This window comes from Passer montanus, unplaced genomic scaffold (assembly GCF_014805655.1).
Source record: "Passer montanus isolate IOZ18808 unplaced genomic scaffold, ASM1480565v1 scaffold21, whole genome shotgun sequence".
In the NCBI taxonomy this organism is placed as follows: domain Eukaryota; kingdom Metazoa; phylum Chordata; class Aves; order Passeriformes; family Passeridae; genus Passer; species Passer montanus.
In genome coordinates, this window is record NW_024366703.1 from 6,245,206 (window position 1) to 6,272,415 (window position 27,210).

At 43.5% G+C, this 27,210-nt stretch overlaps 2 protein-coding genes across 6 annotated transcripts in view; both read left to right on the forward strand.

Annotated features, from left to right (window-relative positions):
• Positions 1-2,156, forward strand: part of KCNIP2 (potassium voltage-gated channel interacting protein 2) — a 43,712-nt gene extending 41,556 nt beyond the window's left edge. For all 4 annotated transcript variants that reach the window (XM_039709201.1, XM_039709202.1, XM_039709198.1 and 1 more), the window contains one exon: positions 56-2,156. In XM_039709201.1, coding sequence (XP_039565135.1) covers positions 56-103 — 48 coding nt within the window. In that variant the 3' untranslated portion in view covers positions 104-2,156. The remainder of the gene's footprint in view (positions 1-55) is intronic.
• Positions 2,157-4,718: 2,562 nt separating this feature from the next.
• OGA (O-GlcNAcase) lies at positions 4,719-27,098 on the forward strand. Of its 2 annotated transcripts, XM_039709197.1 has the most exons (16): positions 4,722-5,266; positions 8,787-8,838; positions 9,157-9,254; positions 10,473-10,603; positions 11,270-11,441; positions 12,313-12,411; positions 12,556-12,840; positions 13,382-13,540; positions 14,550-15,160; positions 15,553-15,727; positions 19,317-19,402; positions 20,261-20,365; positions 21,933-22,018; positions 22,933-23,125; positions 23,919-24,078; positions 24,763-27,098. In XM_039709197.1, exons 1-16 carry the CDS (start codon positions 5,080-5,082, stop codon positions 24,897-24,899), a joined length of 2,736 nt encoding a protein of 911 aa, XP_039565131.1. In that variant the 5' UTR covers positions 4,722-5,079; the 3' UTR covers positions 24,900-27,098. The 2 variants fall into 2 exon arrangements, 1 of the variants encoding a protein (XP_039565131.1); XR_005627450.1 differs by lacking the exon at positions 19,317-19,402 and having other exon boundaries at positions 4,719-5,266; positions 24,763-27,037.
• Positions 27,099-27,210: the final 112 nt, after the last annotated feature.

Here is a 27,210-nt window from a genome sequence, read left to right on the forward strand (position 1 = left end):
TGCCCAGATTGCTGTTCTGTGCCCAACTTGCCTGCTTCCCACCTGCTCCTGACAGGATGAGAACATCATGCGATCCATGCAGCTCTTCGACAGCGTGATTTAGCTCCCAGACCTGCCTCCAGATGAGCTCTCCTGACACTGGGCCCAGAACCTTCTCTCTCTTGACTTTTCCTTTGGGACTCCCCTTCTCCGGCTGCACAGACACCTCCATGGAAAGGGGCCTTCCTTCCCTGAGATGCAGTCGGAGCCGAGATCTTCCCTTTCCCCTGGCCCAGCTCTGCTTTCCTCGGGGAATCCCAAGCAGGTGCTCCCAGATGTTGGAGCATGGGCATGGCTGGCACGGGATGAGAATTTCACCTGGATGGACCTCCCTGCACTCAATCCCGGTGGAAAAGACGCATCCTTGGGCTGCAGTAGAGGTTTCCCCATGCACACCACCTCAAGCAGCCACAGCTCACCTACCCTGATCATCCCCAGCCCCAGGAGCCCCCAGTCCCAGCTCCAGCCCAAATCCTCCAGCAACACTCTCTAGAAACCAATAAAGTCTTGCAATGGGCAGAGCTTTGGCTTCCTCCCCTGCCCTGGCTGTGGCCCTGCTGTGGGAAGATGTCTGGTGTGTCCACTGTGAGCCACCAGCCACCCTCCCTGTCCTGGGCCAGTGGGTGGGCAGAGGGGCTGGCCTGGAGAAGGCAGCCACGTGAGTCCTGGGGGTTCATTGCTGCATGAGCTGTGGGGAGTGCCCCCTGATCCCAGGGATCCTGGTTAGACCTACGAGGCTCTTCTTGAGAGGGGCAGAGGGGAGGCTAAAGGGACTCCAAGGTGACTTGTGGCATTTGTCCCCCAGGATGGATGATGAAGGGCTGGGAGAGCTGCAGCCTTGGCCCCTGTCCCTCAGGTTTGGGGTGCTGGCACAGGGGGACCCCAGGGATCCACTCTGAGGCTCCAGTGGAGAGACACCCTTTCCATCCTTCCCTAGGATGTGACAGCCAGGGTACATGTGGAAGAGGGAGATGGGCTGCTCTCTGGTGGCCGTTCTGGTCCCACAGGGCTCAGAGCTATGCTCCTGGCATCGTTTGCTGCTGACTTTGCCCTGCTCCTGTGCCCTGGCCCATCCCAGCCCACCTGCTGCCCTGGGGCCAGGGGAATGAGCAATGAGGCTGAGAGGTGTCCCCACAGGATAGCCCTGTGCTGGTGACATGGCTGAGCTGGCAGCTCCTGGAGGAGAAAGTCTAAGCTTTGGTTAGACAGGAGTCACTGCCACGCTGCTGGCAGGCTGGAGGGTCACCTTGGGGCAGGGGACTCTTCTCCTTTTTCCAGCATGGCCATGTGAGAGCCTGCTTGGGGACCTTGGGGATGGGGACCCTGGGTGTTTTTGTCACCACCAGCTCCTTGGAGATGGGTGTGTGCAGACAGGCCTGTCCTGCCCACTTACCACTCCAAGTCGTAGCTGGGAGAGTGATGCCCATGGGCAAATGATCCCATGCCAACTCCAGAAGCCCCTGACAGGCACTGGGAATGTACCCAGTCCTGGCAGCCCCGAGTGTGGCTCCACCCTCTGTATCCTTGGCCAGGGGTGGTTTGGGCTGGCCTGAGCTTCGATGTCTGGGATCAGCACCCATGCTGGGCCAGACCCAGGCTGAGACCCTGGGGCTGCAGACATTAAAATTTAACCCCTGGGGCTCTGAGCCAAAGCTATGGGGCTGCTTCCCAGGGGGACCATCCCTGTCCCAGCCCTTGCAGATATCACGTGTTTTTTAGGCTCATTTGACACATTATTTATCTTGCAGACATGATGTGTTTTTTCGGTTCATTCAACACACTGTTCATCTCACAGACCTGCTCCCAGGTTTGCTGTGGGGCTGAGCTCCCACTTGCATTCTCCAAAGGGTGGAAGGGCCTTGCCCCTCCATCTCTTGGCCCTTTTCTCCCTCCTCCCAGCTCCCTGGGGTACCCATTGTTTGCTGCCATGTGGAGCACCTGCTGCCTCCCCCCTCACGCTGTAGGTCGCATGGTGTGACCCCCTGCCCCAGGGCATGGTGACCCACAACCTGCTTGGCATCTCCAGTCTGTATATTTTGTATTATAACAATTATATGAGTTTAAAAAACAAAACAAAACAAAAAACCAATAAAATCTAACCACAATCGCTATGCACACTACTGTTCTGTCTTTGCATCTGTCAGCTGCCTGGGATGGGAGGGCAGGAAAAATGATGGGTCTCTGCAGAGGCTTGGTATCTTTTTGGGGTGCTGTGGTTGCAGGGTGCTCTGCATGGGTGCTCTGGAAGGTTGCATGTGGGACAGGGTGCACACTGAGCTTTGCCATGCTGTTGGTGGTCCTGTAAATACAGATTTTCTCCTGCTAAGAGGCTGGAGGTGTTGAGGTTACAAAGCTCTTACACCAAGTGTGTCACATTTCAGGAGTCAGGCTGCCAGGTGTGTTTTCAGCTTGCCACAGATGCTGCTGGGTGAACCCAACTTGGGACCAGGTGGCCCTTGTTAGGATGTGGCATTTAAGGCTGAGCTAACAGGAACATGGTCGCCTGCCACCTTGAGGAGGTAGGTATGGACTGGGAAGGGGTTTTTCTTATGGCAGGTACTGGTTGTTGGAAAAGTCCTGCATTGAAAACTGGGAAAAATTAAATAAACAGTCATGCAGGTAAGAAAGTAGCAGAAAAAGAGAGCAGTGGACCTGATATGGGACAGCAGAATGGTCCAGCCTTCTACAGACTGTGGTCCAGGAACTGAAAGCTCAATGCAAAGAGCTGCCTGGAGACCAAACAGAGCCTTAAAAGGATGGGCTCTGGCTGCGGGGGGAATTACCACTGTGGGACTGGGTAAGCAGCAAGTCTGATCTTTCCAAAGCCTCTGACTCTCCAGGGACCTTTTTGGGCTGCTGGCCATCGCCCAGGGCAGCGTATGGCAGTATGAATGGGCCGGAGCACGTTTTCCCCTCTAACCCACTTTGCCCGGTCTATCCTGTCCCCTGAGCTCTGTTTGGCTGGTTGCTATTTCGGGCAATGACATCCAAGGGCTTGCTGTGCCCTCTTGTGGCACAGGGATGCTGTGAGTCACTGATGGGATCCCTTGGGCCCTTGTCCCCAGGGGGAAGGGCAGGAAAGGGGCTGAGGTGATAACAGGAAAAGCAGCGCTGTGGGGCTCAGCCTTGGAATGGTGCTGTAGCCTTTCCACACCAGATGGAAAAGGTTTGTGCAGGGAGTGTAGCTTTTGGAGTGGGGGGTGGGAAGGCATTGCTGGGAGTCAAAAATAATCTGTTCAGCTCTCCCCCAAGTAGGGCCTCAGGAAGGGCCTGAGGGCAGGGAGGCCTGGATCCTTTAGGTGTGCCTTCAGCTTGCCATGAGAGGCTGCCGTGTGAGCCAGGGCTTGGATCACCCTTGTTAGGAGGAGGTGGCATTTAAGGGTGGACAGCCAAGTCATTTGGTCTATGATGAGAACAGAGGCAAGACTTGATGGATCCTTGGAAAAGGGTAGCCTTGCGTTTCCAGAAAAGTTTTTCTCAGCTTTCAGAAGCAAAATTAATAGTAGTTATGGGGTAAAACAGCTGAGCAACTGGATGAGGCAGCTGATGCAGCCTGGGGCAGTGATTCACTCCACATCCTGAATACTAGAAACACAAGCATTTTGTAAAAGAATGAGATCCAACACTGGGAGAACTATTACTGTAGGATTGTTTTGCCATCATCAGAGATATGAGCACCTCTTCAGGGCCTTTTGTGACCCTGTAGTCCCCACCAAACTCTGGATGTGTGTGAAAGACCTGTGTGTTCTCCACCCAGATTCTGCACATTTCTCCTCTCTAACCCTTCTGTAGAGTCAATACAATTTAGCTGGTTCCTATTTATGGTATCTGTACAATTTCTATTTTTGCTCTTTGAAAGCTTTGGCCTGCTGATGGTGGTAACTAGAGATTCCCCTGGCCAGGGGCTCTGCTGCAGCTTCCCCAGAGGGTATCGCCGGTGCAGGAAACGCAGCCGCCTTCGGTTTCTTGTGGTGCCCAGCTGCTCTCAGTGGGAATATGCGGAAATGTGGAGCATCTGCCCTGCTGTCTGCAGGCCTTCTCCAGCCCTTCCTCCCGAGCTGGGGTTTTCGGCAGCTCTTTGATAACGTGTTTCTTGCTGGTGGCAGCTGCTGCACGCTGCGCAGCGCTGTGAGGGCTGGCAGCATCACCCTGCCGGCCTCTCTCCTCACAAGAGAGCTCATCTCAGCCCTGGGGGGCTCCCCTTCGGCCGCAGCAGGAGAGATCCTGTGTGACCTCAGAGCTCTCCTCTGATCTACCGGTGCCATCCCACCCTTCAGCATTCCCGTGGCCACCTCCAGGGTGCCATCGGCCGTGCCGTGCCAGGAGGGTGGCGGCTGTGCCCCCTCAGCAGCGCCGCGTCCCCGGCGGGCCCTGCTGCGCCTGCGCGGCAGCGCGAGAAGTAGGGCACGTCTCACGGGAGCCCGCGCGCCCTCCGCTCCTGCGCAGGCGCGCTCCCGCCGGGGCGCCGCGAGGCGCAGGCGCAGTGCCGAGGTAAACACTCCGCTCCCCGCCCTCCTTCCCCCCTCGGCGCCGCTTCCCTACACAAACCCCACGGCGCATGCGTGATGCCCCGCCGCCGCTTCCCCCTCGCTCCCCGCGGCCCCTCGCGCGTGCGCCGCGGGCGCGCGCTGCCTCCCCGCGCAAGCGCCCTGAGGCCGCCCGCGCCCTCCCGCGCCCCGCGCCTGCGCAGACCGCGCGCGCCGCCCGCCCGCCTCATTCCCCGAGGAGCCTCCCGCGCCCCAGCCCGTTGTTCCCGCTCCACCGGCGCCGTCCCGGCCGCCCGCCTCCCTCGCTCCCTTCCCGCCGAGGCAGACGCTCCCCCTGCCCCCGCGGCGGTCCCGCGGAGCGGGGCGGCGGCGGGCGGAGCGGCGCGGACCGGTTGGGGCCGGTTCCCCGCGCAGGCGCAGCGCCCCGTAAACAGGAAGCGGCGGCGGCGGCCCCGGAGCGGCGGAGACAAAGGGGCTGCGCGGCGGGCACGGCAGGGACGCGGCTCGGCTCGGCCCGGCCCGGCGAGCGGTGGCGCTGGCGGCGGGCGGCAGGATGGTGCAGAAGGAGGGGCAGGCGGCGCTGGAGGAGCCCCAGGGCAGCCCCAACCCGGCCGGGGTGCCCGGCGCCCCCTTAGACCCGCCGGGCGCCGCGGCGGGGCCGGTCCCGGGCGGCGAGGAGACCGACACCGAGACGGAGACGGCGCTGGGCTCCCGCCGCTTCCTCTGCGGAGTCGTCGAAGGTGAGAGCTTTCAGAGGGGGTCTCCCCCGGGAGACGGGGGGTGCGGGAGAGCGGGGTTCACTGTCCGCGGCAGACGGGGTTGGGCTGGTCCCAGCTGGCCTGGCTCGGCCGCCTCCTCCCCCGCCCGGAGCAGCCCGCTCGGCGGGGAGGTGGCGTGCGGCTCTTGGCCGGGACTCCGCCAGGCTGGGGAGGAGCCGCCGCTCCCGGGCGGGGCTTCTGCCCCCGGGGCTGCTGCTGGAGCGGGGAGCGCCCTGTGATGGCAGCTGTGCGGCGGGGCCGGGGCAGGCCCGCACCCAGCCCGGTGGTGCCGCGGAGGGGCTGGGGCAGCGCTGGGGCTCGCTCGCTCGTGCGTGCCTGAGGGGGAAGTGGGAGAGCAGAGCTGCCGCGCGGTTATCGCGGCTCTGCGTGCTCTTCCTGCGCTCCAGAGGCTCACCTTCAGTCCTGAGTAGGAAATAGGTGATTCTGATTTCTGCTCAGTGGTTAATATTAAATGCTCCTTGTTCTCTAAAATATTTTAGCGTATCATTTTAATTGTAGAACAGTCCTCTGTCTTTTAGCACAGTTGCACCATTCAAAGGTTTAAATTGTTCTTGAAGCTGCAGAATGAAGGGACTTTTTGTAGTTCTCAGTAATGCGTATCTGACAGGTCAGTTAAGGTATGTGGTTGAAAGTCAGCAGGAAAAATGGTTTATTCCCAGCATAACAGTTGGTTTAACATTGTTTATTTCCCGAGATCTCAGATTATTTCTGTACCAATAATGATTTTCCAGTAGGAAAACAAAATTATTAGCAGATGGGATGGAGAGGACAACAGGCAGTTTATCAAAGTCAGTATCTGCATTGCTTTGCAGACTGTTCTTGTATCTTTAAAAAAAAAAAATCATTTGGGTTCTGTAAATGTGACTGTGAGAGGTGAATTGGTAGGGCTTAAATACAATCATTGTGGAGAAAAATGCCATTCTTTTGCTAATAGGCTTAATTCTGTGAAGGTAAATACCAAATGGAGGGCTTTGGAGACACATAACAGTGAAGAAAAACACAGATTGTTACAGCATGTTTTCTCATGTTCCTGCTGATACCCCTGGAATGTCAATTGTTCTTCCAGGTTTCTGTTGAAACCACTGAGAATACCATAATAAATTTTCTTGTCACGTTAGTTACATCTTTGGTTGCCTCAGCATATATTTTGTTGCAGGTGTTCCTGAGTGTACTGTGCACAAAACAAAGCAAGAAAATGGCCTCTGCCCGAAGGAGCCGTCAAACACTGGTTAGGAGTTACCAGTCTAACAATAATATGTGTACGGGGAAAAAGGAATAGGAGAGTGTTACCAAAAAAAGGCAAACAAAAAAACCACCAACAGAAAAACAAACTTGTGGTGAAGGAGGTAAACGGTAGTGAGTGAAAACATCTGGCTCATTAGTGACTCAAGGGAATTACAGAGTTAAGAGAAAAACAGGAATTAACTTCAGAAGTGTAGATAAATACTTAAACATAAAGTAGTGGTTAACACAGGCTAAGGTGTGGTGAGGTCAAGAGTGCTGGGATGGAGAATTTGGATCTTTGGTAGAAAAGGCAGAGGGCAATTGGCCAGACACTGGATGTGCACTCTGAGAGTGAGAAGAGCTTATGCCACTTATCAAGTTCACTGTTTTGCAGAGTAATAAGGTCTAAGAGGTTGCTGAATGCAGAGCTTTGGTGCACTGCCTCTAGGATGTGCTGACTTGTAGTGATGGAGAGCGTGGTAATGGGATGAGGGATTTTGGCATAATCTGTTGACTTTGTACTAACCTGACACACAGTCCTGAGGGAGTAATACAAAACTGGGTCGATTTTTTTTTTTACTTAGACAGAAGGATCCAATAATTGTACTTGGCTGGTGACAGTAGTAACCTAAGAAATGTGGTGACAGATGGAAAAGTATTGCTGCAGATTAGCCAGTTCTGTTCTGCCTTACTTAATTAGTTTTTGATAACTGATTTTCTTTTTCTTTTTTTTTTTAATAGTAGGCTTTGCTTTGCTTTAGGCTTGTAGATCTGAAACAGCAGTGTCATAAGTAAAGCAAAAGTCTCACAAGTGGACAAGTTATGAAACATAGGGGATATTCTTTAGGTTTCACAGGATTTCACTTTTGTGCATTCCTGAGCTTCCTCAGGGCAGAGTTAGGAAACTATAGTGAAAATAAGAAATTCCTTCTGGGTGAAGTAAACTGGGAGGTTCTCAGGCCTCTCAGCTCTCTCTTGTTGTTCCCTGTTGCACTGGGCAGTTGTGAGAAGTAGTTGTGCAGTTTTGCCACGTTGTGGTGCCAGGCAGTTTGAGATCACTCTTAGAATAATTCTTGAAACTTTAGCCTCTTGCTTTAACATGTAATTGAAATATAATATATAAAAATGTCTTCAGTTGCATCAGTTTGGAGTTTTTGAAGGTGGAAGGGTGGTTTTGTCTTCAATGAGACTGAATATTTACAGATTTACAAGGGTGAATAGCTTTGGAAATGAAGATACTGTTTACCTTTTGAACTGGTGTTCTATGGGGACTTGTGAGCTTTGTGTATTGGTGGTGTCATTTATCACTGAGTGCCCATGTCATTTGAAAATAAGAGCTTATTAAATTTCATGTTATTTTAGTCTCTGGTCTTTGCATGGACTGCAAGCCGAAGCTTTGTTTTGAAGTGCCCACTTGTGGTTGAACTGTTTGCATATAGGTCTAAGTGAGTGGGCTTGACTAAGAGGGCATTGAGAGTGCTTTTTAAAAATATTGTTTCTAGAATGGAGACATTAGATTTAAAGCCAGAAGCAGTTGCAATTTCTGTGGAATTGTATGACTTTCAATACACTCTAAAATCACTTGGGTAGATGCTTTTACATATGATTATTCACAGACATAGTATTAGCTTGTAAAATATGGAAATGGTAGAGTAAGATATCAGTTTGTAACTTCATTTTGACAAAGATCCTATTAAACAGAATAAAATAAATTAAATCCTAGACATTTTGTTGACTCACTTGCACATTTTTTTTAATTACACATAATCTTTTGCAGTATGTATTTATATAGTCTGCTTATATAAATCCTAGTCTGTACCACCAGTTAAGCATTTTTGAGCTGGTAAATATTTTCAAGTGTGTTCAGTGTTCACCTCAAAATCAAATCTATTTTGCAGGTGTCTGATGTGGTAGTTTAATTAGGTTATAACTGTTCAGTCTGCTGCTATAAAAATGCTGACTTGACTTGTCAAGGGCATATGCTCAGTAACACAGTTTATATTCTGAAAATTAATTGCTTCAGTGGCCAAAATTATAGGACCTTAGATCATAAGGAATAAAACAAGTTATAATTGCATTTTAAATTTAGATCACTTTAGATTATTATACTTTCCTCATGCTAACTATTTTTTCCCTTTCTGCTTTGGGGATCTTTTTGACAAATGTAGCAAAAGAGGAAGAAAATGGTGGGTTGTAATACAAAGTTTCATGAAGCAGGCATAATCTCACTGGATAATTCTAATCTTGTTGCCCATAGGATTTTATGGAAGACCTTGGGTGATGGAACAGCGGAAAGAACTTTTTAGAAGGCAAGTCATGTTTCCTCTTACTGCAGCACATTCCTTTGGAATGTAATCATAAACTTCCACTTAAGTCTGGAAAGAATTATTGTTCTAACCTAGAGTAACTTTCTGCCTAATATTTGTATTCTTGGGACTTGTATCCACCTTTTTATCTTGCATATACCAAATTTGTCCAATATTGTTTGTGCTTCAAGTTATTGTGACTTAATAGTATAACAATGTTCAGTGAAGAAAAAAGTATTAGATCGAGTAAAAGAACATGAAGTAAAACACAGAATTCCTGAATTTGTGGGCTATTTGAAGGCTTTTTTCCTGTGTTTTTAGGCTTCAGAAGTGGGGACTGAATACCTACCTGTATGCTCCAAAGGATGACTACAAGCACAGGATGTTCTGGCGAGAAATGTACTCTGTGGAGGAAGCAGGTAATTGCCTTCATTTCTCCTCTGTGTTTTTCATAAGTAGATTTTTGAATGAATTGTTTATTGCTATGTATACTTGTGTGTGTTTAATCACAGTAGCCATTCCCAAAGGTGACTGAAAACCTCTTTTTAATACCCTGCAGGTGTGTTTATGGGAGCTTTGGAACAAGCATGGATTTACTTCTTTTAACTATAACTGCAGATGATTCCTGAAACTGCTTTTAAGGCTTTATCTTACAGGGTTTATTTTTTGGCATGGGAAGGGTTGCTTAGACTTATTCCTCTGGCTCTTGAACATCTTTTGAACATTTTTTGAAGTAGAAATTAGTTGCTTTAGGAAAGGAAAAAAAGATTGATGAGCAAATAGCTTGCCCTTTTATGTGATTCATTAAGTCCTTGTCTTAATGAAAAGAGTACTTGTTACAAAAACAGCTCTTAACCAATTAGTCAGAATGTAAAAGATCTGTTCATGCTAGTGTGAGTTGTTTTATCCACCTCTGGCGTTTGTGGGATTTATGATGCTTTATTAGACTGAAAGGATTATAGTTTTCCTTGGGTGAGGGGAAAAATGAGACTCTATTGAAATTAAATAATTCTTCTTGGAGACCTCTTTAGATCAATGCAGAAAAATAATCTAAAGGATACTGCAAGGTAATATCTAATAACAACAAAGATTGTTAAATATGCTAGAAATAATTCTCTTTATTCATTCTGTGAAAGATTCAATTACAGGTTTTTTTCTTAAGGAAACTATTTCTTCACAGTGATGTTACCCCCCACATTTTCATGTGCCCAAGCTTCAGTCATATGAGTAGTGTGTGAATCTCTGTCACACAGGGTGATATTACTGCAGTAAATTGTTAGTATGTGTGGAAAAAGTGAGCAATAATTCTAGAACTGTTGATAAAGTACTGTGGAAACAGACTATATCCATATATGTCTCACAGCATTGAGATAAAGAAAATTTTAAAAATATTTATAAAAATTTTAACGTGGAAAATGGGAATACAAGGAGAGTTGTAGTATTCCTTTTGGCATAGTTGCTGAAAAAAATCTTCCAAATAATTTGGTGTTCTTTGCTGTGTTAGTTTCAAGAAATTCCAACAATTCTTTTTTCTAATTGTGGTAGAAGTGGTATCTGCACTTTATAATATACTTTAGATGATGTCTGAGAATTTTTTTTAATTGAGTCCTTCTGAAATATTTTAATTTAATTTCCAGAGCAGCTAATGACTCTAATATCAGCTGCACGAGAACATGAAATAGAATTCATCTATGCAATCTCACCTGGACTTGACATCACCTTCTCCAATCCTAAAGAGGTGTCCACATTGAAACGTAAGCTGGACCAGGTAAGGATGACACAAACTTAGCAGAGTTCCAGTGCTGCTTAATTTGGAAGCTCCAATTCCTTGCTCACTCTTGCTGCTTTTCACCAGCTCCTTGAACCTTTTCAGCACTGGTGTTAGTTTGGGTGTCTCTGTACGATTCCAATGGATTTGTCCAAGTTGCTTTGCAGAAGTAGTCAGTGAAAACTTTGATTTTAAGAAAACAAATTCTCATCCTGTATTGGATGCTGAAAACTATTTTTGTCTTCAGAGTATTTTGGAATCTTGAAGCCAAGATGCACTGCCAAAGCAAGAACTCTAGCCCACAATAAATGCCTTTGCAGACCTGACATGCACATCTTCTTTGTTCTCCTGACTCCTCTCCTTTGTCCAAGAGCTGTTACAGAATTAGCTTTTTTCCCAGCTGTCCATTCTGTGAGATCAGCTTTGGATGGTTAAAACTGGAACAGATTGCAGGTCTTTAAAGGTCTAATCTTTGAGAGAAGCAGAGCTGTGGGTCAGAGACAGGCATTCATTGTGAATAGAAACCAAAGTCTGTCTTGCCTCCACTATATCCCTGTTCTTATAGCTGTCTCTGAGGTAGATTAGATCTAAAAATCCTACAGTTTGATTTAAAAAAGCAATAATAATTTAACACATTAAACATTTTACTCTTGTCTCCTGTATTAGGTTTCTCAGTTCGGCTGCAGATCTTTTGCGCTGCTGTTTGATGATATCGATCACAACATGTGTGCAGCAGACAAAGAAGTTTTCAGTTCTTTTGCTCATGCTCAAGTCTCAATCACAAATGAAATTTATCAATATCTAGGAGAACCAGACACATTCCTTTTCTGTCCTACAGGTAAAACAAGCAGAATAGTTTCATTCAGCCTTAAAGGAGGGGGCTGTTACTGTTTGAAAACGTGGTTTAATGTTTAATACCTGCCTTAAGGAGTATTTTGGGGTTGATGGAAGAAATTTATTTACAAAGAAAAATTTGATTATTCAGATGTATGCAAAGATTTTTCCAAATTTATAAATCTCTGAAAGGCTCAATGCCAGGCAAATAAGGCAGCTTGATAGAACAGTTCAAGAAGTTTAAACTGAGAATTAGGCTAATGGAAAATTTATTTTTCCTAACTTGAACTGAAATCTTTGCTTCTTGAATTAGCAGGTTGTTAGTTTGTTCATTTCTAAGAATTTTTTCAAGTAGAGGTAGTAGTCGGTGCTTATGGCTGTTACTGGTTCCTATTTTAATAAGATTGCTCACTTCAGTAGTCACAGAGTTGCTTTTTTATCAAAAATTAGTTTATTCTCTTACACTGTAGTATTGTGGTTCTGTTGCAGACCTTAAATTTAGAGACGTATGTTCCACTGTTACAATTTTTACGCATTTGCACTTTGTAATGAGTCTTGGGGTTTTCTCATTCTCTTGGATGCTGTCTGCTGTAACAGGCCTTGTACTTATGGACTTGATTAAGTTTTTCCTCATTTTGACATTTGGCAATTTAAAATAATTCTCTACCATTTGTTTCTATTTAAATTTATGCTGAATATCATTCATAATGTCCTTTTTAGTTGTACTTTAGACTTTTGGGCCTTACTTGATTAATTTTATAAATGTTTTTCATTTCCAAGGGTGGTATTCTTCCAGTGTGTTTGTGGGACAATTGGGTATGTTGTCACACATGTGCATCCTTCTAATGACAGTGACATTCTCTTCTCCTGTGCAGAGTACTGTGGAACTTTCTGTTATCCAAATGTTGCCCAGTCACCGTATTTACGGACTGTAGGAGAAAAACTGCTCCCTGGAATTGAAGTGTTATGGACAGGTAAAGATTGATGGCTCATTTCTTTTATTTTGTCAGTGTTAAGTATTTTCTCATAAGTATTTAGTAAAAGAAACTGTCCAGCTACTTGTGGGTTGAATCTTCAAGTATATGCAAAGCCCTCTGATCATCTTGTTTCCTGCTTAGGTCCGAAAGTTGTATCCAAAGACATTCCGGTAGAATCCATTGAAGAAGTTTCTAAGATCATCAGGAGAGCACCAGTTATCTGGGATAACATTCATGCTAATGATTATGATCAAAAGAGGCTTTTTCTTGGGCCTTACAAGGGTCGGTCAACTGAACTCATCCCTCGCCTAAAGGGTGTTCTGACCAATCCAAACTGTGAATTTGAAGCCAATTATGTTGCCATTCACACACTTGCAACCTGGTACAAGTCTAACATGAATGGAGTGAGAAAAGATGTGGTGATGAGTAAGTATGCATAACTGTTTGCTAGATCTATGCTTAACCATATAAATCATATCAATTCTCAATGTTCTTAATGATTCTATGTCTTCCTCACTAACTTTTTCTTCGTATGATCACATAGCCTTTTCTGTTCCATGAGCAAATGGCAGTTGCCTGCAAGATAATGATCTTGCTTTACTGACTTCCTGGGGCATATCTGTAGCACATGGTATCAAAGAATTTCTTAGTTTGGAGAGGTTTCTGTGATTATATCATTATTGCTCCTGGGAAGCAAGTTTCATGCCCAAGTGTGAAATGTGTCCATGGATATGATTTCATTGGAATAGGAGCAGTTCACATCAGAAGACACCCTGAATGCCAGGGTGTTTGGTTTCTGTGTTGACATTGGTGGTGACCATAATTTTCTTTTTTTTTTCTAATTAGAATCTGGTAACTTGTCCTTTTTGTCAAGTAAGCCCCTGAGATACTGAATGCCTTGTCTGACATCTATTTTTACTATTTTAAATTAAACTAATGTGATAACTTTTAAAATTTGTCTCTGTAGCTGATACTGAAGACAGTACAGTTTCAATCCAGATTAAATTGGAAAATGAGGGGAGTGATGAAGATATTGAAACAGATGTTCTCTACAGCCCACAAATGGCCCTGAAGTTGGCCTTGACAGAATGGTTACAGGAATTTGGAGTACCTCAGCAATACAGCAGTGAGTATGATTTGGTATCATTCTGGGGTAGAAAAATGGTGTTTGATATTCAGTATTTGTGTTTAGATTAAAGATATTCTAAAGATCCTGCAATTCGTACACTTCATCTGGAAATATTTTCTGCCTTAGTAATTGGGGAACCTTAATTAAAAAGTAAGAATGCTTGATGTCCTGCAGTGTGCTTGTAATGCTCTGACTGATCAACAGAAGCAATCTTGATGTATTATCTTTTGGCATTTTTGATAAAAGGCAGGCAAGGGTCTGGATCTTGCTGGTCCCAGTTCTTCCTAGGCTTCAGTGGAACCTGACAGAATAGGAAGTACAGTGGGGATTTTTTTTTTTAGTTGTTGTTAGATTGTTGTAAAAACTAGTTCTGTTCCTGAAGACTCCTTTTTCTCCCAGTTGTTTTAAGATAGTTTTACTTTCCTGAGTTTGTCTGCATAAGTCAGCTGAGTTCCTTCTGGCACCTTTTTTGTACCAGTGGGAGCCTGGTATATATCTTGAGTCTAACGACCTTGGTCAGGAAGGGTGAGTTAGAGCATGTTGTCCAAGATTGTATCTGGTAAGGTTTTGAATGTCTCAATTTTCCCCAAGTTAAAGACAGTTTTGAATTTGAAATATTAAAGCATTAGCTTATCATATTAAGCTTTTATTATGAACTGTTCTTTATATTCAAATACAACTTTACCAAGTCAGTTGATGCAGAGGGAAAAATGGTTTACTTGGAGAGCTTTTTATTCTGATGATATAATTAAAAGTAAATGTTAAATAATTTTCCTAACTTTTTCTTCATCCTCTCTTTGCTTACCAGTTATGAGAAAAGGAAACTTGCAAAACTCAAAGTCAATAGTTAGAGTTACATTGAGAGAGGTGAACAGGCAAAGTGCCAAAAGGAAGCTGTGCTGGTGGGATGCTGTGGTAACAAAATCATCCATCATTTGCAGGAGCTGCTGATTTGAATGTTAGTTGGCAGATACTGAAAACTAAACTTGTTTCTTCTTATTCTCAGGTAGGCAAGTGGCCCACAGTGGTGCTAAAACCTCTGTAGGGGATGTAGGGCCACTGGTGGCACCATCCTCTTTAAATGCAGCAACAGTGGTTACCACGGTGTACCAGGAGCCCATCATGAGCCAGGGAGCAGCGCTGAGCAGCGACTCGCCGGCCTTGGCCAAGGACGAGGAGAAGAAGCAATCTGATGAGGAACCAATGGACATGGTGGTGGAAAAACAGGATGATGCAGACAAGAATGCAAACCAGATACTGACAGATATTGCCGAAGCCAAGATGGTAGAGGAGCTGAAGCCAATGGATACAGATAAGGAGAGTATAGTTGAGTCAAAGTCTCCAGAGATGTCTATGCAGGAAGACTCTGGTAGTGACATTGCACCTATGCAGACTGATGAGCAGATTAACAAAGAACATTTTGTGCCTGGGCCGAATGAAAAGCCTCTTTACACAGTAGAACCAGTGACTTTAGAGGACTTGCAGCTTCTTGCTGACTTATTTTACCTTCCTTATGAACATGGACCCAAAGGTGCCCAGATGCTGAGGGAATTCCAGTGGCTTAGAGCAAATAGCAGTGTTGTCAGTGTAAATTGCAAAGGAAAGGATGCTGAAAAAGTGAGTGCAAATCTTGTTTCTCTCCTTTTATGTCAAAATTCTAAGCAATTTTATCTGTTGTCTGTAATAGAGACTGGTGTCCTACTTAGTAGGACCTGAAGGGGAGTGTATAATGAACCACAGGTCACAGTAGTTTTCATTCCTCCAGTGGAATCTACTGTTTTAAGCCCTGTAGTGCCACACAGCTGTGAAGGCAGTCTAATATCTGCATTTAACCAGTGTTCCCTGTACTGGCCTCACTTCTAACAGCCACAGAGACTATCTGTGAGTCATGTGTGGTGTGGTAGTCCATCCTGGTAAAATGAAGTGGTGAATTGTGCAGTCTTTCTCCATATTGAGAGTACCACTCCTTTCTAGGAGCCTGTGTTTGATCTTGTGGATCTTTCTCATAGATAGAAGAATGGCGTAACCGAGCAGCCAAGTTTGAAGAGATGTGCAGCTTGGTGATGGGCATGTTCACTCGCCTCTCCAATTGTGCCAACAGGACAATCCTTTATGACATGTACTCCTACGTCTGGGATATCAAGAGTATTATGTCAATGGTGAAATCTTTTGTGCAGTGGTTAGGTAGGTGCATTGGGAGCCATTATAATCCCAGATAGCTTATTTTTTATGTGTGTTTTTAATTAGCCCACGGGGAAAACTGAAGTATTAGGTGAATGTGTTTTCTTGGACAGAGGTCTAGTTTGACCCTGTTCTGAAGGTTTTCCTGTCTTGCTATTTGAAGCAATGCTTGCAGTGAGTTTGCTTTGCTATTAAAAGTGAAGTCTGCTGGATGCTTAAGATTGGAGACCTTGATTTTCTTCTTGGGCTAATGAAACTTGAATCTCATCTGACACGTAAGTGTTGACTTTAACTTACTCCTGACTGAATGCACACTGGACTATGCCATGTAACTCCTTGGATGCCCCTCTGTATGATTGGAAATGACACTACGAAATGTGACCACATCAGCCATCTGCTGTTTGCTCTGTCCTGATAACATTATTGCTGTCTTCAACAGACCTTTCAATGGGCCTGGCCATGAGGAAGGTGATCCTCCCAGCCCCTGTGCGCATGCGAGCTTTAGCATAAGGCTATTCTGGTGCAAAATCATTTCCTTTAAACACTTTCCAAATTGCTGATTTTTGAAAATTGTTTTTAAAAAAATTTTAATCTACATTTTAGTTTTTGGTAATGGATGGGAATTGTGGAACTCTCTGGACAGATTTAGTCTGAGACTTAAAATGATCTTGAAACAGTTTTTTTGTTGTTGTTGTTTTTTTTTAATGTATGGCTTTTTCTTCTTTGTTTTGTTTTGTTGGTTTTTTTCCTGAAAGATTTTTGGGAGATCCTAAGTTGGCAGATAGCACCAGCATGGCCTGGGTAATTCTAGTCACCTCATTTCACTTTCAGGTTTCAATCCAACTGTAAGGAATATGCTGTGGAGTTGCTTGACATACACAGCAGACAGCAAAGCTGATGGTCTCAAGTCACACTTTCTGTAGCTGTCACAAACCTCACAGTGGCTAACCATTACACAGCCTTGGTCTAATCCTAGTGTTTGGATTGTCTTTAAATTATATTCTTAAATACTGACAGACTTAGGTAGGGACAGAGAAGACCTATTAAATCATCAACTTGGTCTATGCCCAATGAATTCCTGTGTTTTGTGCTTATTAAATGTCTGATCCCTAAACTCATAGTTGATAAAGAAGAGAGCTTTTAAGACTGCCTTCTGCAAAGCACAGAGAAGAAAACCTAATGGGGGAGGAAAACTCACCAGCATTGTAGTATGTTAACATTTCTCAAACAACTTCATGCTGTTTTAAAAGCCTTAGCATTTTTAAGTGTAACACATCTCCTCCAACTTTACTATCCTTGCTGTTTGTTGACCTTTAGCTAGACAGAATGCTCTCTTCTTGATAACTTAATCTGCTTACAACTCTAGGCCAAAGCTCTATAAAGGGAACAGTGGTTCTTGTAGTCTTTGAAAACATCAAGGGCCCAATGCAGACTGCATTTCAGAATTATCAGACTATGTACTAAATTCAGCTGAAATTGTTTTCAGTGTCCCTGTAACGTTAGGCTCAAGTCTCTAAGTGCAACAAATATTTGGAGTGGTTCACAGTAGAAGCCAACTCAGTAAACACCAGCTCTGTTAACTTTGGCACTGTTCTGTTCCAGTACTCACACTGGTATTAGATAGTTGAAAAATTAAGGAGTTTTCACACGTGCAGTTTAATACTCTTATGCTAACAGTGCTTCTGTGAGAGGGGACGTTTTTGTCTTCAGCTTGTGTTTTATCACTAGTGTAAATACAGAATAAAGGTCTTTGATAAAATACCTCATTATATAAAGTCAAGTGCATTACAAATCCAAACAAGTTAGTTTTCAGTGGTGTGCTCAATGGTCCACTGGATGTTCACTTTCTTCACCTCTCCTCCCAAGTCCAGCTAGCATTCAGTCCCTTAAATTAGTGTGGCTGTACAGTACTATGGATTACTAATGACTTCTATTGTCTTCTTCCCCATTGTGTACAGATGGGAGAATCCTCAGCACAAGTTTCTACTGCTATTGGATGGACAGCGCCAGATGTTCACAGCGCGTCGTCATTAATTAATTAAAATGGAAAGGTTTTGTCTGTGAGGCAGCTCAGATAGATTAGATGTACAGCAGGCATGAACTGAAGTCACATTTGCGCAGCGACTAAGGCATTAACTATGTTTTTCATTTATACAGCTCTTCATTCACACAGCTCTTTACTGTAATAATTGGAAGTGCTAGTTAAGTTGTAGTCTCAAAGGACAGACAGATACTGTCTTCCAAGTTTTTGACTAAATCTCTTTGGGAAGGATATCTTTTTGCGTGAGAATTCTAAAATGTGGGAGTGAACCAAATTTGAGTTCTGGTGTTTGGATTGTTTCTGAAATTTACCATACTTAGAATAGTGTGTATTGAACCTATATTCCTAAACTCACATAGATGTCAAACTTGGCACACTTTGGGACTCTCTGACTAGCACAATATACTTGTCTGTACTGATCTGAGACTGTTACTTGAACAGGAGGTAGATTGCTGTCCACAAAGGAAAAGAGCATTTGCGCTGCTCCTCTTGTCAGAAAACTAGGCAGGTAGTTGAGATCTCCACTCCAGATACCACTTGGCTTTTTTGTCTCTCCAGAGCTGTCATTTATGTTACTTGCTGAAGGCTGCAGTGCCCTGCTGGCAGAATGGTGTTAAAAATCAAACAGCCAATGCAAGCTTCTTTTCTAAAGCTAAGCACTGCAATGGGCCTGCTAATGCTGGTTGAGCAGCAGGGTCCCTGGTGCATCCAGTGTGCTCTTATTTTCTAAAAAAGTGCAAGCTAAAGCTATGAACTGCAATGGGCCTGCTAATGCTGGTTGAGCAGCAGGGTCCCTGGTGCATCCAGTGTGCTTGTGGAAATAAAAATCCAACATACAAAAAGCAAAGCTAGTAGTGGCCATCAAAGTGTATTAGTTAAATTGTAAGTTAATTCCTGTTAACACTACTTAGCTTTTTAATGTGCCAGCAGTATTGTGAAGGCGTGGCCTGGATTATGTAAATCTGTGTAGTCTCTTGCCAGGAACACTGTTTCATACAGCTGTCCTGGCTGCCTGATCTGTTGCAGACTGTTTATGTATATTGCTAGTCCTAGTTTTCTGACAAGATTAGAAACAATCAGTACTAAAATGTGACTTCAGAAAGGTCCATTTTTTTTTTCAGGGGCTGTGATAATGGCATTTGTTTGATCTAAAATTTATGGCAGTAGCTACTGAGCCACGTAGCTTCCAAGATGTCAAATTTTCTTAGATTAAATGAATGTTTCTGACACAAATAGCCCCCCAAAAAAAGTGTACAAAATGTCTGCACAGTTCTCCATGGCACCGTTCTTGTGCCTTCTGGTCTAGAATGAAGCGTGTAGCTGAATTGTCTCACCTGTCTGTTATCAAAAATTTGAAATACCACAGTTAGTGCACAGGCACAAAAGCTTTATGAATGATTCATTATTACAGCCCCTCCCCCTCCCCAAGCCCTGGATTCTAGCTCAGTTAGAGAGCTTTTTCCACAAGTGTATGTTAGCTTTTTGGACATGTAAGACACCCAGGAAATCCCCCTTCTCGTAACATTCTCCGCTTGGATCTGATCTCAACAGGGTGTCGTAGTCAATCTTCAGCACAGTTCTTAAGTGGAGACCAAGAACCCTGGGCCTTTAGAGGTGGTCTAGCAGGAGAGTTCCAGGTATCAATATGACTTCACAACTGAATGACATTTTCTTTGTTTTATGAGAAACCTTTTGTTGCACATCAGAGGTCTGGAAGGATTGGTCTGCCGAAGGCTTTCTGGTCCAAAGCCCATTAGCCTTACAGCTTGGTTTAAAATAATTTTCCTCCCCTTTCTACAGTAATTTCTCAAGGAGATGCTGCCTGTCCCACGCGCATGCGAAGCGCAGCGGCTTTAGTTGTACATTTCACATTGTTTCTTTGCAGGTCGCACAGCATTTTTACCTGCGCCCGCAATTGCACAATGCGCGCATGCTTGTCTGCCGATGGGAATTCCATGAGCAAAAGGGATCATCCTCCAAATTTTGGTTCCTCTCGAAATAATGCTGTAATGCGCTTTATTGCGAGGAATTCAATTGGCAAATATTCCTAGCTCGCTGTTTGTACCATGTGCAGATTTGTTCATGGATTTTTCAGGCGCTATACTTTTCCCCCCTCACAGGTGCTCTGCGCGCAGCAAATTGAGTCAGCGCATTGCTTTTGGGATAAAGCGTCTCCTCTGGCCAGTTAACCCTCTTCAGACCAAACCTTTCCTCCTGACATTCTGTGTTCTTAGACAGTGTAGATATGATTGGTAAAAAGTTTTTAAAGCAGTTAAGATTAACAGACTCTTAATGTGCTGTTTCAATTGCATATTTTAGAACACCAATTGGATATTTTCTATTCAAATAAGGTCTTTTGCATTTGTAAAGCATACCAACCCCACCTTCTTTTGGGGTAGCAAGTAGCAAATGTTATTTTGGGAGTCTGCAGTGCACACCCAAGAGTGATGGGTTTTGTTGTTCATACAGTTATATTAAATATTTTGTTTTCACAGCGTTTGCTGCCTATTGATGGGGCAAATGATCTCTTTTTTCAACCACCTCCATTAACACCCACTTCCAAAGTGTACACCATACGACCTTACTTCCCTAAAGATGAGGTAACTGCTTTTGACACTTGTCACTTTTGCTGTTATTGATGCACTTTCTTTTGTGGCAACAGTGATTGCTGCTGAGTCCCCTCTTCCCTAATGAAGCAGGTGTCCTGATATCTTGCACAAGGCACAAATGCAAGCTCCCAAGAAAATTGAGGTTAAGTGATATGCCTCTGGTTCAGCAACATGCTGTGCAACACCTCGTGTACACCCACAGCTTGATTTCCAGCTTCCCACCCCCTCACCCTTTTAAATCTATGAGTGCCTTTCTTATTTATGAAAGACAAGTTCAATTTGTTCAGCTGGTGGAAGAATTCTTGCAGCAGGGATACATCCAGTGAATTAACCTTAGAGAGTGGGCGTGTATGCCTGTTTCAGTCAGTGGTTATTGTGGTACCTGCTGGTATGTGCAGAGCTGTATGGGCAGAACACTGATACCACATCTCAAAATGGAGCTGAAATATGTGATCATGGCTCAGCCTTTCATTACATTTTAGTTACAGTTGGAAGCTTTTTGGTCTGATTTTGAAAGAATGTCAAAGCTGGTTTGGAGTGTTTGATACTTTAAAATCAGGAAAATTTCATTAGTCATTTTTGATTAGTGTTTTTTACCTTTTCTGTTTTCTGAATGGATCTGTAGTGTAGTTTCTTTCGTAATAGCTTGGCATGGAGAATACTGGAAAGTAAAGTGTCAGCCAATAGTTAATTAACTCTTTATGGATGCAGTTTAAACAATGTAGGGATTAATGCAGCTTGAAATCTTGTGTTGGTAGGTACACTGAGATGAAACAGAAATTTCTAGGTTGATTTTGCAGTATTTCAAACGAGTCTTAACAGTCAGACATATGAGGCTGACACATGAAGACCCCTTTTCCTGTCACTTCTAGGCCAGCTCTATCCTGTGCTATTCTCATGAGCAGTAAAGCAGCCTTTTCCAAACCTTTGTGCAGGACTCCACCTAAGCTGACTTGTTCTTTTGTAGAAAATGAAATTGTTGTTTCTAAACCACCTTAGCAATTAGAGGTGCAGCTAAGGAGGCAGTCATTTCTTCTGAGGAGTTACCCTTTAGTTAAAGGAAGAAGTGTCAAATGCAAAGCATTTTTGTTAAAAAAAAAAGTGAAGTTTCTTATTTAAGATGTGACTAATTCAAATTTGCTATTTTAAAGAGAGCCAGATGAGAGCATTTTAACATGCAGGATGTATCTGTCCTTTGCAGAGGCTGAATTGCCATCATGGAGCATTAGAGGTTTTGTGAAGGGACTTTGTAGCAGTGATAGTGGTCTTCACTGAGTGTTTAGTATCTTACCCTCAGAAATAATCTTCTGCTGTTACAAGAGCGGGAGGTTGCCCTCCAGCCTTTCCTTCCCAGCCATTCAACTGAACTGCAATGTTTTTGAAGGCAGCTTTGAGTTACTTTGAGGGCAGAGGTGGAGGAAATGCCATCCTTTTGCATAGATGGGTACTTTTCATCTCTGGTGATTGGGTGCCTGTCAGTATTAGAGTGCAGCTGTTAATGACATACTCTCTTTTGAATGTGACTGCTGAGTTGAAATCATCTCTTTTCTCCTCTTAGGCATCTGTATATAAGATCTGCAGAGAAATGTATGCTGATGGAGCTGATCAACCCTTCCATAGTTTACCAGATTTAATTGGAGACAAGTATGTATTAGGAACAAGTGTCCTGCAGAGGTGGTTCTGAAGGATGAAGTCCTGATTGTGTATTTAATTTGAATTTTTAGAATTGAGTGTGGGAAGAATACAAAGAGCATCTGAAGTAGATAAAATAATTTACTCTCAGGAAATTGGGGTTTTGGTTTCTTAAAGAGACTGTTGACAGTTATATCTCAGTTGATGTGCTGGTTGCCTGTTGTGAGCTTTTAGAAAATAAATTTAGCTGAAACATCTGTATTATGAAAGGTGTGCATCACAGTATCTTATTTCAGATTTTGTGGAAGTATATCATAACTTCAGACTGTGGACACTCTTATCCTCTGGTATTTTTTCTGACCTACTGTAGTTCTTACAATAGAATTGACAGGTTTTTGAGGTGCAGTCTCCCAGCCAAGTGCCTCAAGTTTTTTCTGAAGTACATGTACAAACTTTTTAAAAGGATAAGCAATGAAAGTTTTTTTAAAAAAGAGGCATTAAAAATGAGCTGTAAAATGAGCTACTTTGAGTTGATTTTTTTTTTGTCTCAGGTGTTTAATTTAGATAGGATTTTATAGAGAGTCTGCTCTGAGTGACAGAAAGTCAGTTAAGAAAGGATGTTTAACTGTTATTAAACAATACCCAAAAGCATTTATGAAAGCAAGGAAATAATGGCAGCAGAGCAACTAAGAGCAAAAGCTGAAGAGTAGTGTGTATAGAATTAAACAGTGGAATCCTGAGGTGCAGCTGTTGCTTACAGCTGAGTTTTGACAGCTGATCAGTCAGTTAGTGCTTTTTTGGAACTAATTCCATGACTGGAGGACTCACTTCTGTGGTTGACTCTGGAGTCTCCTCTGGGAACCTGGAGGGCATACTTGGTCAAACAGACCTTCTTCTGACTGAATTTGTACTTTTTTTTTCTGCAGGTTAGTTGGAGGTCTGCTCACCCTGAGCCTGGATTACTGCTTTGTCTTAGAAGATGAGGATGGCATATGTGGCTATGCTTTGGGAACAGTTGATGTAACTCCCTTCATTAAGAAATGCAAAATGTCTTGGATCCCTTTCATGCAAGAAAAATATACTAAACCAAATAGTGACAAGGAGCTGTCTGAAGCAGAGGTTGGTATAACCTGTGAGATCAGAACTGTATGCTGAAGACTTTCCAAAGTGGGCCTTTGTTTTTCTGAGGTCACATGAAATTCAGTTTTTTCACCTTTCTGAAGACTTTCAGCATGTATTAAAGTATCTGGTGTATCAGAAGGAGACAGTAGAATTATTCATTGCCAGTTAGATGCAGCTATGTGCTGTAATACACCCATGAGGTGTATTTTAGTAGTAATCCATGCAGTAAATGTAGAACATCTTCATCTAGAGAAAATTACATTTTGAAAGTAAAGTATTGCTCCTGCTCTCTTCTACTGCAAAATGCAGTATTAGTTTCCCTGTGCTGCAGGTAGAGCACTGAAAGTCTTAACAGTTTAAGTACAGAAAACAAATTCAAGAGCACTTGGTTTTGGTGTGAAAATCTATGAGCTATTTGTGGAGTGTGACAGCTGTAAATGGTGCAAGGCAGCCTAAAACTGCCCATTAAAAAGGCAAAGAAACAGAGGAGAATATCTGTGCACAAACTGTTGGTTATGTGTTGGCTTGTGTTTTCTTTCACTTGAAGTATGGGTCACTGAGAAGGAGCTTTGCATGCCTCCTTTGATGATCTGAGAAGCTTTTGTAGCCAGTCTTTTTGTCTAGAGTAAAGACAGCAGTTCAGTAGATGAGGAACTAAATGGCTATCAGAGGTGTAGCTGTAAAGCCTGGTGGTTTGGAGGTACACTCCATGTACAAAGCAGTCTCCCCTGATAAAGATGAATGAAAAGCTGGATAATTGTTAAATACCAGTTTCTAATACTCTTTTCAGAAAATAATGCTAAGCTTCCATGAAGAACAAGAAGTGTTGCCAGAATCATTCCTTGCTAACTTCCCATCTTTGATAAAGATTGATATCCACAAAAAAGTGACAGATCCAAGTGTGGCCAAAAGTATGATGGCCTGCCTGCTCTCTTCTCTAAAGGCTAATGGTAAGTTTCTTGCACTTAGAATTCCTTGTTTCCTAGCTACATGTCATTTCTAGGGTGCAAGGCAAACTTGGGAAGATTTGGGTAAATAATTACAAAAGCTTTTGAACAGCTAACTTCTGCTGCTGCCTTGAAAAAGGGAGCTTTTCATTTTAGCAATTATCCTGCAAATTAGAAGATAGGCAGAACTGAGGGAGCAATTTGGCACTGAGAGTACACATCTTTACGTCTTGAACTCTGCACAAAAGTCTATATTTTTCCTGCTGGCATTGGTAATGATGCTTTTTTAAAAGTTTGGCTGTGTGCACTGGTGGGTAATTACCAAACCTTCAGTATGGGAAGTGCTTGGCTGCCTGCCCTGACTGTGCACCTCACACTCACACTTCCTTTGTGCCACTTGGTGCCCTCGTGCAATACTGTTTTTGGAAGCAACATCAGATATTTTTGTGTGCAGTGAAAGGTGTGCAGAGGGTTTGTTCAGACTGATGGATGCCTGCAGTGTGTAGTCCTGCTAGGGGATGGTCACCTGTGCTGCCATAAATCTGGACTCGGGTACTATGCTCCATGTGGAATTGGATCACTGATTTAGCTGCTAAAGTTGGTGGGAACTCTAGTAATATTTGATGTCTGTGCTTTTTACAATAACTCTTCTCCTACAGTATTTTGTTTCTTTTCTTTCTTCTTCAGGCTCCCGTGGGGCTTTTTGTGAAGTGAGACCAGATGATAAAAGAATCTTGGAATTTTACAGCAAGCTGGGTTGTTTTGAAATTGCTAAAATGGAAGGATTTCCAAAGGATGTTGTTATCCTTGGAAGAAGCCTTTGAAGTGCTTGACAGTGAACTGTTCCAGTACTGTAGACCCTTAACAGCTGGGCAGGTGGTGGTGGGGATCTTCATATGGTCTAACTGCACAAAGCCAGCAATAAGCCAGCTTGGTAAAAGGGGCTATGCGAAAATCACCCATCACACATTCAGACTGTAATTTGTTGGAAGGGGATAATGCTGCTGAAAACGTTAAACAAAGAGAAACCCTGTCCTCTCCTGGTCCTGTGTGAAGTGCCAAGGAATCTTGCATGGGCTATAGCTTCTCAGAGGAATCCCTCTCAGTCGGTGCTGTGGTTGATGACAGTTCTCTGCGTTCAAGTGTCAACAGAAAATTGGTCTCTGGCAGAATGCCTGTAAAGATGCAGGTTTTGTTCACTGTTGTAGAGCAGGATGTGCAATTGGAAGTTGCAGAAATGGGAGGGGTTGCTTGTGTCAATCAGCATTTTTAAAGATAAGTAGTTACAGTTCTATTTTTTACTACCTTTATGCTTGTTGATAAAGCAATGACCCGTTGTCACTTCTAATGGCCATTGGTTCAAGCTTTGTGTTTTGTTAGGGACAAATGTGCAGTGGTCTGTGGCAGAAGTCACTCAATGACAAACTTGTAAATCTCAGTGTATATAAACTTAGCTGTATGCTGACTAACTTTTTGTTTACTGGTTTTTGTAACTTTTTCTTTTGAAAAGTGAAATGGTATAGGTCCAAGATGGCACTTTTGAAAAACCTAAAACCACAATCGAGAACAAGTCTGTCCTCAGCACTGACCTTTCTTACTGTGCCTCATATCCAGGGCTAGGTACTGACCATCTTGGGAAAGGGGAGCAGATCCCAACTGACCCTTCCTTCAGATAGCAGTTTGTCACTGCTTGAGGGTATCATTCTCCTGGGACTGAAACAGCAATCCACAGGATGCTTTGCTGAATCCGTTCATTTTGGTAATGTTCACATGGGATTATGGATGAAAGATGGTGAGAGGAAGAGAGAGCTGGCCCACAGCTGGGATTTGTCCTTGGAAGAGTCACCATGTTTCAAAGCCTGTTCGTACTAGTTTGATTAAATCAGGGTCTTCAAGTCCTGCACATTTGTATCAAATAACTTTTCTATAAGAAATGCCACAATAAGCACATTTTTACACATTATTTAAATGGTTATCTACTTTTAAATGTTCCAAGAGTTTAATGTTTTTACCCAGGATGGACATGCTTGGTGATGGGATGGAACTGGCGTTGCATGGGACCTGGTAGTCAGGTAGTTGGATCATTTAATGGCAGTGGTGTTTTGCAGTGGTCCCAGTGTCCCAGACAGGTGATTGGACAAGGGTATGCACTTTGCAGTACTTTGTTCCACCTGCTGCCATAAGCTGTCTATATCTTATGTTTCAATTTTCCTGGGGTTTTTTCAGTGGTGCACAAAGGAAGCTTGGTTACTCTTACAAGCCTCCAGCTGCATAGAAGTTGATTTGCAACCTGTAATGAATGGCATTAAGATTGCAGTAATGCTCTCTGCAACCTGTAAGGAGATGCTGTGTTTGGCCTTCTGGTGCAGTCATGTGCAAGACGTTTCATTTTTTTTTTTTTTTTCTTTCTGCAGAATGTGAATGATTTTTAATGCGGTAGCGAAGTATTTAAGTTGAAACAAGTTCATTTCATTTTTAGAGAGAGGTATGGGGTTGTGCTGTGGGATTTCATTAAGTCCAAGCTGAATGCCACTAGTTTTTATACAGCTTTGAGTGCATGTTGAGTAGCTGATACCTTGATTTACCAGGTGGGAGAGTTTTGTTTCTTCATGGATACCAGACTCGACTTATTTCATCTGGATGCATAACATTACAGCATAGGATGCTTGTGGCCTTATTTCTTGGCTTTTAAGGAGCTGCCACATTTTCTCTTCCTATGAATTTGTTATTATTATAGAAGTTAATTGTCTAAGCCTATGGAATGTCAGGCCAATACCATCATTCTAGGATTGTAAAGTGATATGTTGACATATCTTTCATGGTTATGAATTTTCATTAAGGTTGGAATGCCACTTTCATTAATCTGTTTTAGATCAACAGTATCTGTAGCAGAAAAAGACCTGTAAAACTGTATTTGAAGACCATGCGAGAAATAGAATAAAAATTGAGAAGTGAATGTAAATAAATGTGTATTTTGTGTATGAGCTGGTCCAGAACCAGAACTGGTTCAGCAATGTACTTTACATCATGTTGTAAGTGTTTGATGCCCTTGGGATCAACCGTCAGAGACTTGTGCCTGGTTTTGATGTTGGCAGCTGTACATCCACAAAATTTAACTTGGGAAGATAAATACTG